Consider the following 13,311-nt stretch of genomic DNA (forward strand, 5'->3'; position numbering starts at 1 on the left):
AGGAGGAGGAGGCAGGAGCGAGGAATTTAAGCACAAAGATTGTGAAGCTTTCAGCTTGAGGCAAAGGAGGCTCTGAAGATCCTTGCCCTGATGACCTTCTGGATCAGGATAAAGGGACCTTCCTTAGCCCTGTGGCAAAGGAGGGTCCGAAGACTCTTAGCTACCTTTTTGCCACCCAGAATTAAAAAGTAGAGGCATTGACTATAAATATAAGCAATAAAAAAAATAAAATTATAAAATGAGTGAGCTTTATTAGTGACTGGGCATAAAGGCAAGAGTAGGAAGGTTAATTATTTGAAACCATAAAAAATACACAGCTACTTAGAATAAGTCAATGTACAACCTTCTAAAATCATGTTTAATGGTGAACTTTCCCTTTAAGGCCATAGGCAGTGACACACGGGAATCACTTAAAAGGGGAAACCTACACATTTTACTCCATGTGTCTTGGGTCTAAGATGGGTCTATATTCTTTAAGTTGCCCAGTCTGGGAGCCACCTACCTACACACGTGTGGCTGATAGAGCTAATGATTGGCTCTTTACCCTGTAGCTGGGGCAGGAATATCTAACTGGCAGCTTTCTTTGTGTCCCAATGCCATATTGTGGCTTGTGATGCTGATAAACCAAAACACAAAGGAATAGAACAAAATTCTGTTCATAGTCACCTGACTTTCGGTTCAGCACGAAACCCCGAAAAAGTAATTTTGCAGTGGGTCTGCTTTTAACTTTAACACTAAGAGCTGATATATATGGGCTTTCAGACCAGAGAGAATTAGAGGCAAGTAAAAAATGTAGAATTTGTTGCTGAGCTCCCCTCCCTAAAGTGTTTTGCCACTAAACCCCCTGCCCTATAAACACTCCCCCCCCCATGCCTGGTGATTGCTGAGACTAATGGTGGTGTAACCCTACGGGCCATTAAAGTAGAATGGGGCCCCAATTAAAAAAACTCTAGAACTTTTCCCAAGTGCTGCACTATTTGTGCTTGGGCACAGTCGGTGTTGGCGTGAGTGTAGGTAACAGTGAATATTGGCTATATGGGGCTCTTTGTATATAAAATTATTAGAAAACCGTTAGATAAATATCAAATGCAGAGGCAGCTGTATCCGGGCACACAGAGTATAGCAACACGAGAAAAGAATTGGGGTTACCACCTGTCTGGATCAAAATACTAACCTAATCTTAAATGCAAATGACAATTGGACGAGTCCCTGGCTCAGTATTAGAAAGAGATTGCGATTTGCTTGGCATCTCACAGTCCTGTTCACGCAAATCACTGGAAGGTTAAGGGTAGGGGCGACTTCGGGCGACTTCGGAATACAAAAGCGATGCGTGTGCCATGCCGCAGGCGACTTTTCATTACAGCCGGCGCAAGACAGAAAGAAGTTGTTCGGTGGAGATTGTTTTCCACGGCAACTGAAATGAGTCAGTATGTCATTGTGATGGGACCTGAGTAATTGTCACCCCTTGTGCAACTATATTCATATATTCTGTGTAACTTTCATTATTACGTTCATTTAAAAAAAAAATCTCAAATGTTTGAACTATAAAATAGTGGGAATATTGAAAATAAACGTTCATTGACTTATATAGACATTCCACCAGGTTTTTAGTTGCTGAATTTATTTTATTTGCATTTTTGAGATTTAAAAAAAAAAAAAAAAAAATTCCTCAGATCAGGGCAAAATCATATTACAGATAATATATGCTGCTATTGAGTTTCCAGAGGCATTATGATGTCATCAGTTTGAGTTTGCAGGAGGCATTATGATGTCATCAGTTGTTTTGCATTGTGCTCCTGTGAGAACAGCATCCATTATGACATCATCGCTTGGGATGACCTAACAATGGGTAATTTGATCTGCTGACTCTGTAACCATGGCAACACCATTGTGAGGTCAATAATGATGAAAACAGGCTTTAACAGCTGTCAGGTGTTTGCAGTCATTCTGAGTTAGGAGTTCGAGGAGGAAGGAGCTTGCTCTTTATTCCTTGTTCTTTTAACTCAATTTTTTTAAAATGACCGATCAAAATATATTTTTAAATAATTTTTCATATACAAAATGGATCATTACCCCTATTATTAGGCTTCTCTGCTGGAGTTTTGGACGTCAGCTTTTTTTATATAATTATAGGAATAGTGATGTGGATCTTGTACAGATGCTGGAAGCCAAGTACTGAGCCATCAGCAATAAAGTGTCAGGACAAAGCCAAGGAACAGGCAAAAGGCCCCACAACAAGGTAAGTCTCACCCCATTACTGATAACACAATACAGGCATTAGCAATGGAATTCATTCCATTTTACAACTGCAGATTCTCATTTATTCAATTTATCATTTTGAGAAGCTGCCGTCCCAAAAGCTTTGATTTAAGAGCAGACATATTGGTGTGGCCGTTGGGTTGAGATTTCTGGTCAGTTGGGTTTTAGAGAAGCCAAATGTTGATAAAGTTCCTTTGGTAGAGAGTATAAATAGCAAATATACTGGGCCTTGTCATGTACATGTGTGTGTATATATATATATATTTAACTGGGAATTGTGAGCTCATCAGGCCAGCCCTGGTTGTATCCAGTAAAATGCCATAGACTTGGTTACTTCTCCCTCCTCCTCTCACTTTACAAAAACTCAACTGTTTATGAACGTTCTTCTTTACAAATATAATGTTGCAATGTGTTAAAGGAGAAGTAAAGTGGTTTAGCACTTGTTGAGCCAAATGTTCGGTACCCCCAAGTGAGAGCCAGAGATCAGAAAGGGACAAACAGACTTTTACATGAAACTTTGAACCCAATGAAGATTTTTAGTGACTGTAAATTGGGATCTTCCTCAGAATGACATTTTCTCTAATGATGCAAAAACTATTTTAGGTGGAGTTTCCCTTTAATTCATCACTTTATTTAGAAATGAGGGTCACATGTGATTCTTTACATTATTTTATTAGAAACCTAATTTGCTTGTGCCTCTCGTTTGCAGGTCACTGACCGAGAGTTTGAGAGACTCCGGTACCTGCAAGTGGTAAGTGATATACCGCACTCTTTAACTGGATCTACATGTGTGTCTGTGTGTGTGTCAGTGAGTGTGTGTATCAGTGAGTGTGTGTCTGTGTGTGTCAGTGTGTATGTCTGTCAGTGTGTGTGTCAGTGGTGTGTGTCAGTGAGTGTGTCTGTGTATCTCACTGTGTGGGTCAGTGTGTGTGTCAGTGAGTGTGTGTCAGCATGAGTGTGTGTGTGTCCGTGTGTGTGCTCTGTGTGTCAGTGAGTGTGTGATGTGTGTCTGTGTATATGTCAGTGTCTTTGTGTCGTGTCAGTGTGAGTGTCATTGAGTATCAGTGAGTGTGCTCAGTGTGAGTGTGTGTGTCAGTGTGTGTGTCAGTGGTTGTCAGTGATGTGTCAGTGAGTGTGTCAGTGAGTGTGAGTGTGTGTGTGTCAGTGAGTGAGTGGTGTGTCAGTGAGTGTGAGTAGGAGTGAGCTGCTGAATTCTTGCCTTACACTAACGTGAGCCACTTCTGTTCTTTCATCCCGGCAGTTAGTGAACAATTCGTGGCCGTACATAACAAAATATCTGGAGAAATTTCTAAGATGGAGAATTCAGCCGCTGATCAGATCCCGATTTAAATATTTAACCAATTTTCACTTCTTTGATATTGATTTTGGCAATAAGGTAAGTGTCCCGTGTATTTAATTGTCTCTCATGTTGCTCAGTGATTTCCCATCAGACCCATTGTAACCCATTGTGTGACTGTTCCACAGGCTCCACAGGTGACTCACATGAGAGTTCAGTCTGATCCAGAGAAGAAGCAGATTCTCCTGGATCTCAAAATCAGGTCAATATTGTCTCCTTCCCAACCTGTGTATAAGCCTCTCTTTAATCTTCCTTCCCACTCACTGACCGTTTGCTCCTCATTTACAGTCTCAACGCAGCGGTGATGGTTAATGTTGGAATATCTAAGACTATCATGGCCGGAGTGAAGTCTGTGAAGGTAAGTGACCCTCATACTGACCTTCTACATGTGCCCATGTGTTGCCCTTGAACATATAATCAATGTCATTTCTCCTCTGACAGCTGGAGGGAACATTACGAATAATTCTGGCTCCGCTGATACCAGACGTGCCCTTTACTGAAGCCGTGAACATTTACTTCCCTCGGCGGCCGGTGAGTCCGTATTATAAGGAGTTGCTTCGTGCAGCTATAAATATATATATTTCTCTATAAATACAATTAGTATCTCCGAGATATTCTATTTTCTTATTAACCCTTACACCATCGATCTTCCTTTTTTTTTGCAGGTGTTACATCTACAGTGGACAGGACTCACCAACCTGCTTAATATTCCCCGGTCTTCAGTAAGTGACTAGATTTATATATATTTATATACTAGTGATTCTCTGCCGTCCTTTCCCACACTTTAGTCTTTAGTCCCAAAATCATTGTCCTTTATCCCTCCTCTTATATTTCCTCCCATTGTACAATGATTCACTTATTAATGCCCTTCTCTCTCTGCCTCCTGCAGCACCATGACAGAAAGAATGATTGTGGATCAATTGCCAACTTCAATGGTTGCGCCAAAATTTTTCACTCAGCCCCTGGCAGCCAACTTTGACATGAAAAATCTGCCCTTCGCGGATCCCTGGGTAAGACCAGTATTTCTCTTTCACGACTGTGGGCTCCTGTCCCCCTCTGTTTCCCTGTACAGACTGGTCGGATTGTCCAGGGCCCCCTCCGGACCCCTACCACTACGCCGCACATGCGCAAAAGGAGCTGCACCATAGATGCACAAAAGGAGCTGCTCCACACACATGCACAAAAGGAGCTGCGCCGCACGTATGCACAAAAAGAGCTGCGCAGGAGATCGGGAGAGGGGGTCTGGTCCAGCAGGGGCCCATGAGGGCTGGGACCCACCGGGTTTTTCCAGTGTCCCACCGGGCCAGTCCGACCCTGTGTACAGAGATGTGGGGGGAGAGTTGCATTCAAAGTCTATGGGAAGTGACTGTTCCCACTGAGTTTATATTCTATAGTCTGACATTTTGTTTTACTTGCAGAACGCACTTCGGATTCATGTATTAGAAGCAAGAAATCTCGTTGCAAACGACTTCTTCTCCAAGAAATCAGACCCTTTTGTAGTTGTGCGCGGAGGAGGCACAGTTGGGAAAACCAGGGTCATATCTAAGAACCTCAACCCGCAGTGGAACCAGACATTTGAGGTACCGCATCCCCCCCAGGATTTACATCCAAATAAACCCACATTTAAGGGAAGATTTATCAAAGGTTGAGGTGAATTTTTGAATTCAAAAAATTTCAATTTCGAGCTATTTTGTGTGTACTTCGACTAGGGAATCGCCCAAATTCAATTTGAATTTGAAAAAAATTGGAAAATTTGAATATCTAAATTTATCATGTGACTTCAACCTTTTGCCATCTAAAACCTGCCGAATTACTGTTTTAGCCTATGAGGGACCTCCTAGAACCTATTTGGAGTCAATTTGTGGACTTTGAAAATGAAAGTTTTTTTGGGGGAAAACTTTGATCTGAATTTGATCGTACGATTTGAATTCCCCGAATACAGACCTATTCATATGAAAACAGACCTAATTAGGCCAAAAAAAAAACCTTTGACTTAATTTCGGTTGGTCTTTATGAATTCGAAGTAGAAGAATTGAAATTTCGACCCTTGATTAAAGTGGTCCCAGTTTATTTTGTGTATTTTATAGGTGTGAATAGACGTGTGCCACATGCAGCAGATATTCCCGTATCTAATGTCACCTCATTGTATGTTTTATCCCCAGATATTATTTTCAGATTTACCAGGGCAGGAGATTGAATTTGAGGTTCTGGACAAAAATGTTCAGAGAGATGATTCACTGGGCAGGTGAGTATTTCTCTTTGTATCAGGGTCTGGGCTTCCATTTATTTTATCTTTATTTCATCTTTAAATACATATACTGATTTTCCTTTTCTCTTCCCCAATGTCCAGCTGTAAAATTGCAGTTCCACATGTGCTAAAGAAGAAATTCATTGATAAGGTAAGTGAATGCAGCCGCCTCCCATGCTGATATAGTGTAATAATCATTCAGTGATTTCCCCTGTATCTGATGGAACTTGTGCTTCTCTCCCCCTGCAGTGGATCCGGTTGGACAATGTGAAGTCTGGGGAGCTCCATATCAAGGTGGAAACTCTCAAACTCTTTTCAGACCGTGACAAGCTGGAGAAGGTAAAGTCTCTGTTCCTTCTTATCTGACTGCATGGGGAAAGGTTGGGCTCTTTTGCCCTTTAATCCATCTACTTTGTTTGGTTTCCAGGTGTTAAATCTGAACAAAAGGCCGCGGCCCCCTAAGAGTGAGGAGTTGTCATCAGTTGCCCTTTACACCGTCATCCAAAAAGCCAGGGGTCTGCCAGTGATACGGGTGAGTCACAAGTGATGCCTCTCTCTTGGGCACATTATAGTGTAAATCTTCTTATATGAATCTCTCCTGTATTATTCACCTTATTAATCACATCTGTTCTTCTCTAACAGCCGAAGAAATGCAAATTAAACCCACTGGCCACCGTGGAAGTTTCAGTGACAGATACAGTCAAGAGGACGGGGGTAAGTCGCACATAACAGTGTCCAACCACACAAGGGTTTGGTCTCAAGTTTGTTTGTTTTCACATAAATAATGGGGTGAGGGGTAGGGGCATTTATTTGGAATGATCACTTAGTGCACCATAGACAGTAAAGCAGTGACATACTGTTGTTAGCTGATTGGCAATGGGCAATACCTGATTAAACAATAACACTGATTAAAGCATTAAATCACCAATAATAATTAGCAGACAGAACCAGTTCTCATTTAGAATATCTCTAATTGTTCTTTTTCCAGGCCCCAAATAAATTCCGGAGAGCCAGAGTGGAAGGAGAGGTTACAATTCCTCATAAAGGACCCACGCGGCGAGAGAATGCAACTAAATGTGAGTATAAATGTCCTTCCCTTATTGGATCCTTTACTCCTGCAGATCTAGATTGGGGCTTTGCACCTTGTGTGCTGGTTTTGTGTTTCTCTGTCTCCTTCCTTACTGGGTCACTTATACGTGTTCTTTTCACAGGTTCTAAATCAGCGCAACAAGGTTCTGGGACACATCTCTGTTTCCCTATCAACACTCATGGCTGCCAAGGATATGACCATGGAGGGCTGGTTCCCTCTTGAGTCCACAGTAAATAACAGCGAGATTTGGCTGAAGCTGCAGCTGATGGTAAGTGACACATGCTATTTACAATAAGGTTCTACCCTTAAAGGGACACTGTTATAATAGTAAGTTGTCTAAAAGGGGAGGATGAGATGTAGAATAAGATTACATTATAGCACATAAGAGAATGGCATTTGTCTCTGCCACAAGTTTTCTTAATCCATTGCTGATTGTTTCTTCCCTCAGATTCTTGCCCCTCGCATTTTTCATGTGAAGCGATAGAACCAGAAAGAACTTCCAGAACCCAAATCCTGGACCAAGGAGGAACTGAGGAGGATGAAGAGGAGAAGGAGGAAGGAGGAGGAGGAGGAAGGAGGAGGAGGATTTAGCACAAAGATGAAGCTTTCAGCTTGAGGCAAAGGAGGCTCTGAAGATCCTTGCCCTGATGGACCTTCTGGATCAGGATAAAGGGACCTTCTCTAGCCCTGTGGCAAAGGAGGGTCTGAAGACTCTTAGCTACCTTTTTGCCACCCAAGAATTAAAAAGTATCAAAAGCATTGACTATAAATATAAGCAATTAAAAATATAAAATTATAAAATGAGTGAGCTTTATTAGTGACTGGGCATAAAGAGGCAGAGTAGGAAGGTTAATTATTTGAAACCATAAAAAATACACAGCTACTTAGAATAAGTCAATGTACAACCATCTAAAATCATGTTTAATGGTGAACTTTCCCTTTAAGGCCATAGGCAGTGACACACGGGAATCACTTGAAAGGGGAAACCTACAAATTTTACTCCATGTGTCTTGGGTCTAAGATGGGTCTATATTCTTTAAGTTGCCCAGCCTGGGAGCCACCTACCTACATACGTGTGGCTGATAGAGCTAATGATTGGCTCTTTACCCCTGTAGCTGGGGCAGGAATATCTAACTGGCGGCTTTCTTTGTGTCCCAATGCCATATTGTGGCCTGTGATGCTGATCAAACCAAAACACAAGGAATACAACAAAATTCTGTTCATAGTCACCTGACTTTTGGTTCAGCACGGAACCCCCCAAAAAAGTAATTTTGCAATCGGTCTGCTATTAACTTTAACACTAGGAGCTGATATATATGAGCTTTCTGACCAATTTATTTTCCCATTTACATTACGAGGTCAAACAATATGGAGAGAGAATTAGGGGCAAGTAAAAAATGTAGAATTTGTTGCTGAGCTCCCCTCCCTAAAGTGTTTTGCCCCTAAACCCCCTGCCCTATAAACACTCCCCCCCCCATGCCTGGTGATTGCTGAGACTAACGGTGGTGTAACCCTACGGGCCATTAAAGTAGAATGGGGCCCCAAAAAACTCTAGAACTTTTCCCAAGTGCCGCACTATTTGGAGCGCAGTCGGTGTTGGCGTGAGTGTAGGTAACAGTGAATATTGGCTATATGGGGCTCTTATGTATAAAATTATTAGAAAACCGTTAGATAAATATCAAATGCAGAGGCAGCTGTATCCGGGCACACAGAGCATAGCAACACGAGAAAGGAATTGGGGTTACCACCTGTCTGGATCAAAATACAAACCTAATCTTAAATGCAAATGACAATTGGACGAGTCCCTGGCTCAGTATTAGAAAGAGATTGCAATTTGCTTGGCATCTCACAGTCCTGTTCACGCAAATCACTGGAAGGTTAAGGGTAGGGACAACTTCGGGCAACTTCAGAATACAAAGCGATGTGTGTGCCATGCCGCAAGCAACTTTTCATTACAGCCGGCGCAAGACAGAGGGAAGGTGTTCGTGGAGATTGATCATCGCAAAGACGAGGCGATTAGTCGCCAGGTGACTAAATCTCCCCGAATGCCCAGTGTGCCCCTACCCTAAGGCTTATGGAGCACCGGGCGTTTTGGCTGCTGCTGGAAAATAGCGACTGGCAGATTCTCAGTCTGGCGCTTGGAGCAGAGACTATTGCTTTGCAAAGGCCACACAGTGCAGAAATACTCCTGGCTTTCCCTCCTCTGGCCTCTCATCGATTCCCGATCCACAGGGCATGTCAGGCAAATTATATTTTAATGATTTATTATAACTGACTTTATTGGGGAGGGGTGATGGTAGGGGACAATCTATTATTAACCCCAAACAATGAATTGTTGTAAGCTAACTCAAGCTGCTTCCCTGATCACTCTTGCAATTTTTCAATCACTTTTTTATTCGTTTCTGAGATATTTGCATTTTTAGACTGCTAGTATTAGGCTTTGGTGCAACTGAGAGTCAGCACTGCAAGGGTTAAAGGAATTCTGGCGGTGCATAGAAAGTGCCAAGGGGCTGACACTCTGGACCTTCCCAAAGAGCTGTGGACAGGCCCGGACTTTGCGAGGTGGCGCCCCAAGGCCGCAGTGCCGGCTGCTTCTTGTGCGTCTCATGGTCCTAGCGCTGACCCAGCCTGGATCCTCCCCGCACAAGCGCAAGCAAGCGCATTCTCAAGCATTTGAGCTTTGAGTCCCCAGTGCTCCTTAGGAAAGAGACTGGGATGGCATGCCGCCCCTATCATTTTGTTGCCCTAGGCCTGGGGTCTCGCCACAAATCCGGGCCTGGCTGTTGAGGTGACCCCTGCCTAGCAGTATAAAAGTGCTGAAAACTGCTAATATGGCTGAAAACAGAAAAGGAATGGGAAAATGATGAGAGCACCTACAGTGTAGGGTTGCCATCTATCCGGATTTCTCCCAAACAGCCCTGTTTTTGGATGGTCTGTCCGTACTTCCAAATTAGGAAATCCAGACAGGACATTGAAGTTAATGACACGGCAATTAGCCAATCAATCGCCACATCATCAGCCCTGAACCCCATTATCCACCCTGTCCCCAACACCACTGGCCCGCCCCTGTCATTCGCCCGCCCCCAATTGAAAAGGTATCAACCCTAATACAAAATCATAAAAATGCTTCGCTGACAAAAAAAAAAAAAAAAGCACATTTTGAAAACCAAAATCTTACAATGACAGACCTGCAAGTCCAGCCCAGGGAAATAATGTATGTGTGTATCTATGTCTTTCACACTGGACCATAACAATTCAAGCTCAAATGTGATTGTGATTCTATTCCTCTTGCACCTTTGATGCTGCCCCATTGCTCCCCAGTGACAGGGCCGGACTGGGAGTAAAAAGCAGCCCTGGCAAAAAAACCAAAGCAGCCCACACTGGTCTTTTACTTACACACACGCATATTTCATATGTATATATAGATATATATATTATAGGGATGCACCGAACCCCGAATCAGTCGCGAAAGATTCGGACGAGAACCGAATCCTAATTTGCATATGCAAATTAGGGGTAGAAAGGGGAAAACAAAGGTTTGGCTGGGCAGAAGGATTCGGCCAAATCCTGCTGAAAAAGGCCGAATTCCGAATCCTGGATACGGTGCATAACTAATATATTATATAGTGGATAATGTACCCCCTACTGTAATTTATAAAGATATCACAAGTCACAGAGGAGTTATGTGACCATATAAAAACACGAGGCCGCATAACTCCAATGTGATCACATATCTATAAATTAGGGGGTACATTATGAATTATAATTTACAGCAGGGGTGTCCAACCTTTTGGCTTCCCGGGGCCACATTCGAAAATTTTTCTTGGGCCGCACATGAAATACATAACACTTTTGATTTCTAAAAATAAAGGAAATACACAGAAATGAACTACAATACCTGTGCAGTAAAAAAAAAGTCTAGAAAATAAATGAATATATTTGAAAATATGCCTTTTTCAAATTTTGCAAATTTTTCCACGAAGCAAAATGGGACAAATTTGACCATCATCAGGGGTGTAAATACAAACGAAGGGGCCCAATAAGGCCCTAATTAGCTCTACTGCTATTTCCCTAGGACTGACCCAGTTCATCAAGCAGCTGCCACAGGTGGAACTCACCTTTCTGCTTTAAACATCCAACATTGAGGCATGAGGGCCCCATAAAACAAATAGCAAGGAGTGAACTTATAATGGGGACTGGATGTCAGGATTTGGGGGTGTTGTACTTCAAAAACAACACATTTCCATTACAGATACACCTTGGGTAACACAATGTTCTCTAAGCAGGCAGTAATTGTAATACAGGTATGGGACCTGTTATCCAGAATGCTAGGGACCTGGGGTTTTCCGGATGCCTGATCTTTCCGTAATTTGGGTCTTCATACCTTAAGTCTACTAGAAAATCATATAAACATTAAATAAAGCCAATAGGCTGGTTTTGCTTCCAATAAGGATTAATTATATCTTCGTTGGGATCAAGTACAAGCAATCCCAGTTGCCTCTTTAGCCTATAGGAATGTACCCCCTAATCTCACCCTTCAGTTTACATTTGTGAGGCCCCTGAGGGGGAAGCAATAGACTCTGGAAACTCGGATCAGAACACTGTAACATCTTCCCATAAAAGCAAATTTAACTGCCAGTGTTTCCTTATTGTCACCACTAGGGGCAGTGTCACCTGCAGACTTTACACATGATCCCCCCAGACTGAGCACATGATTCAAGGAATTGTTCAGTGTAAAAATAAAAACTGGGTAAATAAATAGTAGTAAGACAAAACAGAGGCGCCTGGTGTGTTTATACAAAGACACTGTCGTTCCATATTGCCTGATGAACCAGGAAATGCCTGTGAAACGCGTTGCAATACTGTTTTGTGAATAAACTATTACTGAAAATTACCACTTCGTTGGTGTCTGATTGGAGGAGGTAAGTCCACTATTACCTCCTCTGAATTACCCATTGGGTTTTTAAGTGTTTTTAGCTAATTTTATCCTTTTGGCGCCTCTGTTTTGTCTTACTACTATATCGAGTCCACCCCGAGTGGAGGGGTATCATCCCCTTTTTCTTCTTCTACAGAGAGCGACGTCTTATTCCTGAGTGGGGTCAGGATAATCTCCCCACCTGCCTATACAGTGGTTGCCTATTGGTAACCCTGGTGTGTGAGTATTAACTTGTTTACTCTACCATTACTCCTTGTAAAAACATATTACACTATTGGGGCTCTTGGTGTTCCTTTTTGTCTTGGGTAAATAAATAGACTGTGCAAAATAAATAATGTATCTAATATAGTTAGTTAGGCAAAAATGTAATGTATAAAGGCTGGAGTGGTTGGATGTATATGTATTGATGTCTGTCAGACACTACTTCCTGCTTTTCAGCTCTCTTGGTTTACACTGACTGGTTACCCTGGTTACCAGGCAGTAACCAATCAGAGACTTGAGGGGAGGTCACATGGGACATAACTGTTGCTTTTGAATCTGAGCTGAATGCTGAGGATCAATTACAAACTCACTGAACAGAAATGTACCATGTGGCCCCCCTTATAGTCACTGACTAACTCAGAGTTATAGAGCTGAAAAGCATGAAGTTGGATTCTGGCTGTTTTATTAGACATCTGTTCACTCCAGCCTTTATACATTACATTTTTGCCTCACTAACTATATTAAAAACATTTTTTATTTTGCACAGCCTATTTATTTACCCAGTTTTTCTTTTCACACTGAACTATTCCTTGAAATGATAAAGTCACAGTGGGGGGGACTTACCTGACAAGGCCAAAGTCATATTATTAGTAATTGCCCCACACATTAGAAACATTCTGTGGCAACATGGAGCCAAGAGGATTTTCCTTGGGGAGGTACAATCGTAGTGAACAGCACAGATGCTATTGGTCACTTTGTAGCACAACTATTATCGCCACATTTACACTCTGGATATGGACAGGTTATTCCCACCTGCCTGAGAGGCTGCAAAGAACTGGCCCAGAGCATTGCACAAAATATAAAGGGAGGGTGGGCGTTCTACAGGAAAATAATTTCTTCTCTCATTTTTTAAAAACCAAATACAGAAAAATGATGGATTTTAACAGGTACTGCAAATCTAATGCCTGGAATAAACCAAAAGGACCTTATCTTAATTGTTGAGGAATTATAATATATATATATATATATATATATATATATATATATATATATATATATACAGTGTACACTGAAATCACCTCAAACCAACGATAGAGACCGCTCTAAACTCACACTCCTATGGCTGCTCTTATATTATTATTATGCAGGTGATCTGTCCACAGGGCCTCCACCAACAATATGTAGCCAAAAGCAAAAAGAAGGACGTGAGGTTGATTTCA

General features: G+C 42.1%; 2 protein-coding genes across 2 annotated transcripts; both read left to right on the forward strand.

The window, feature by feature from the left end:
* The first annotated feature begins 2,533 nt into the window (after positions 1–2,533).
* On the forward strand, positions 2,534–4,350 carry LOC121403714 (extended synaptotagmin-3-like). The gene is made up of 5 exons (XM_041591517.1): positions 2,534–3,010; positions 3,521–3,818; positions 3,905–3,974; positions 4,058–4,147; positions 4,282–4,350. Exons 2-5 carry the CDS (start codon positions 3,763–3,765, stop codon positions 4,348–4,350), a joined length of 285 nt encoding a protein of 94 aa, XP_041447451.1. The 5' UTR covers positions 2,534–3,010; positions 3,521–3,762.
* Positions 4,351–4,555: 205 nt separating this feature from the next.
* On the forward strand, positions 4,556–6,854 carry LOC121393406 (extended synaptotagmin-1-like). The gene is made up of 7 exons (XM_041561856.1): positions 4,556–4,626; positions 5,035–5,196; positions 5,779–5,861; positions 5,967–6,015; positions 6,114–6,203; positions 6,292–6,396; positions 6,507–6,854. Exons 1-7 carry the CDS (start codon positions 4,597–4,599, stop codon positions 6,591–6,593), a joined length of 606 nt encoding a protein of 201 aa, XP_041417790.1. The 5' UTR covers positions 4,556–4,596; the 3' UTR covers positions 6,594–6,854.
* The last annotated feature ends 6,457 nt before the right edge of the window (positions 6,855–13,311 follow it).

The sequence above is a fragment of the Xenopus laevis genome, chromosome 4S (genome assembly GCF_017654675.1).
Source record: "Xenopus laevis strain J_2021 chromosome 4S, Xenopus_laevis_v10.1, whole genome shotgun sequence".
NCBI classification, from domain to species: Eukaryota; Metazoa; Chordata; class Amphibia; order Anura; family Pipidae; genus Xenopus; species Xenopus laevis.

Bases quoted from the DNA above. Each gene is read 5' to 3' on its own strand.
- LOC121393406 (XM_041561856.1), top strand. From the start codon at position 4,597: ATGAAAAATCTGCCCTTCGCGGATCCCTGG. The intron at 5,862-5,966 runs GTGAGTATTTCT...CCCAATGTCCAG, and splicing joins AGAGATGATTCACTGGGCAG to CTGTAAAATTGCAGTTCCAC. The intron at 6,016-6,113 runs GTAAGTGAATGC...CTCCCCCTGCAG, and splicing joins AGAAGAAATTCATTGATAAG to TGGATCCGGTTGGACAATGT.
- LOC121403714 (XM_041591517.1), top strand. From the start codon at position 3,763: ATGAGAGTTCAGTCTGATCCAGAGAAGAAGCAGATTCTCCTGGATCTC. The intron at 3,975-4,057 runs GTAAGTGACCCT...CTCCTCTGACAG, and splicing joins CCGGAGTGAAGTCTGTGAAG to CTGGAGGGAACATTACGAAT. The intron at 4,148-4,281 runs GTGAGTCCGTAT...TTTTTTTTGCAG, and splicing joins TTTACTTCCCTCGGCGGCCG to GTGTTACATCTACAGTGGAC.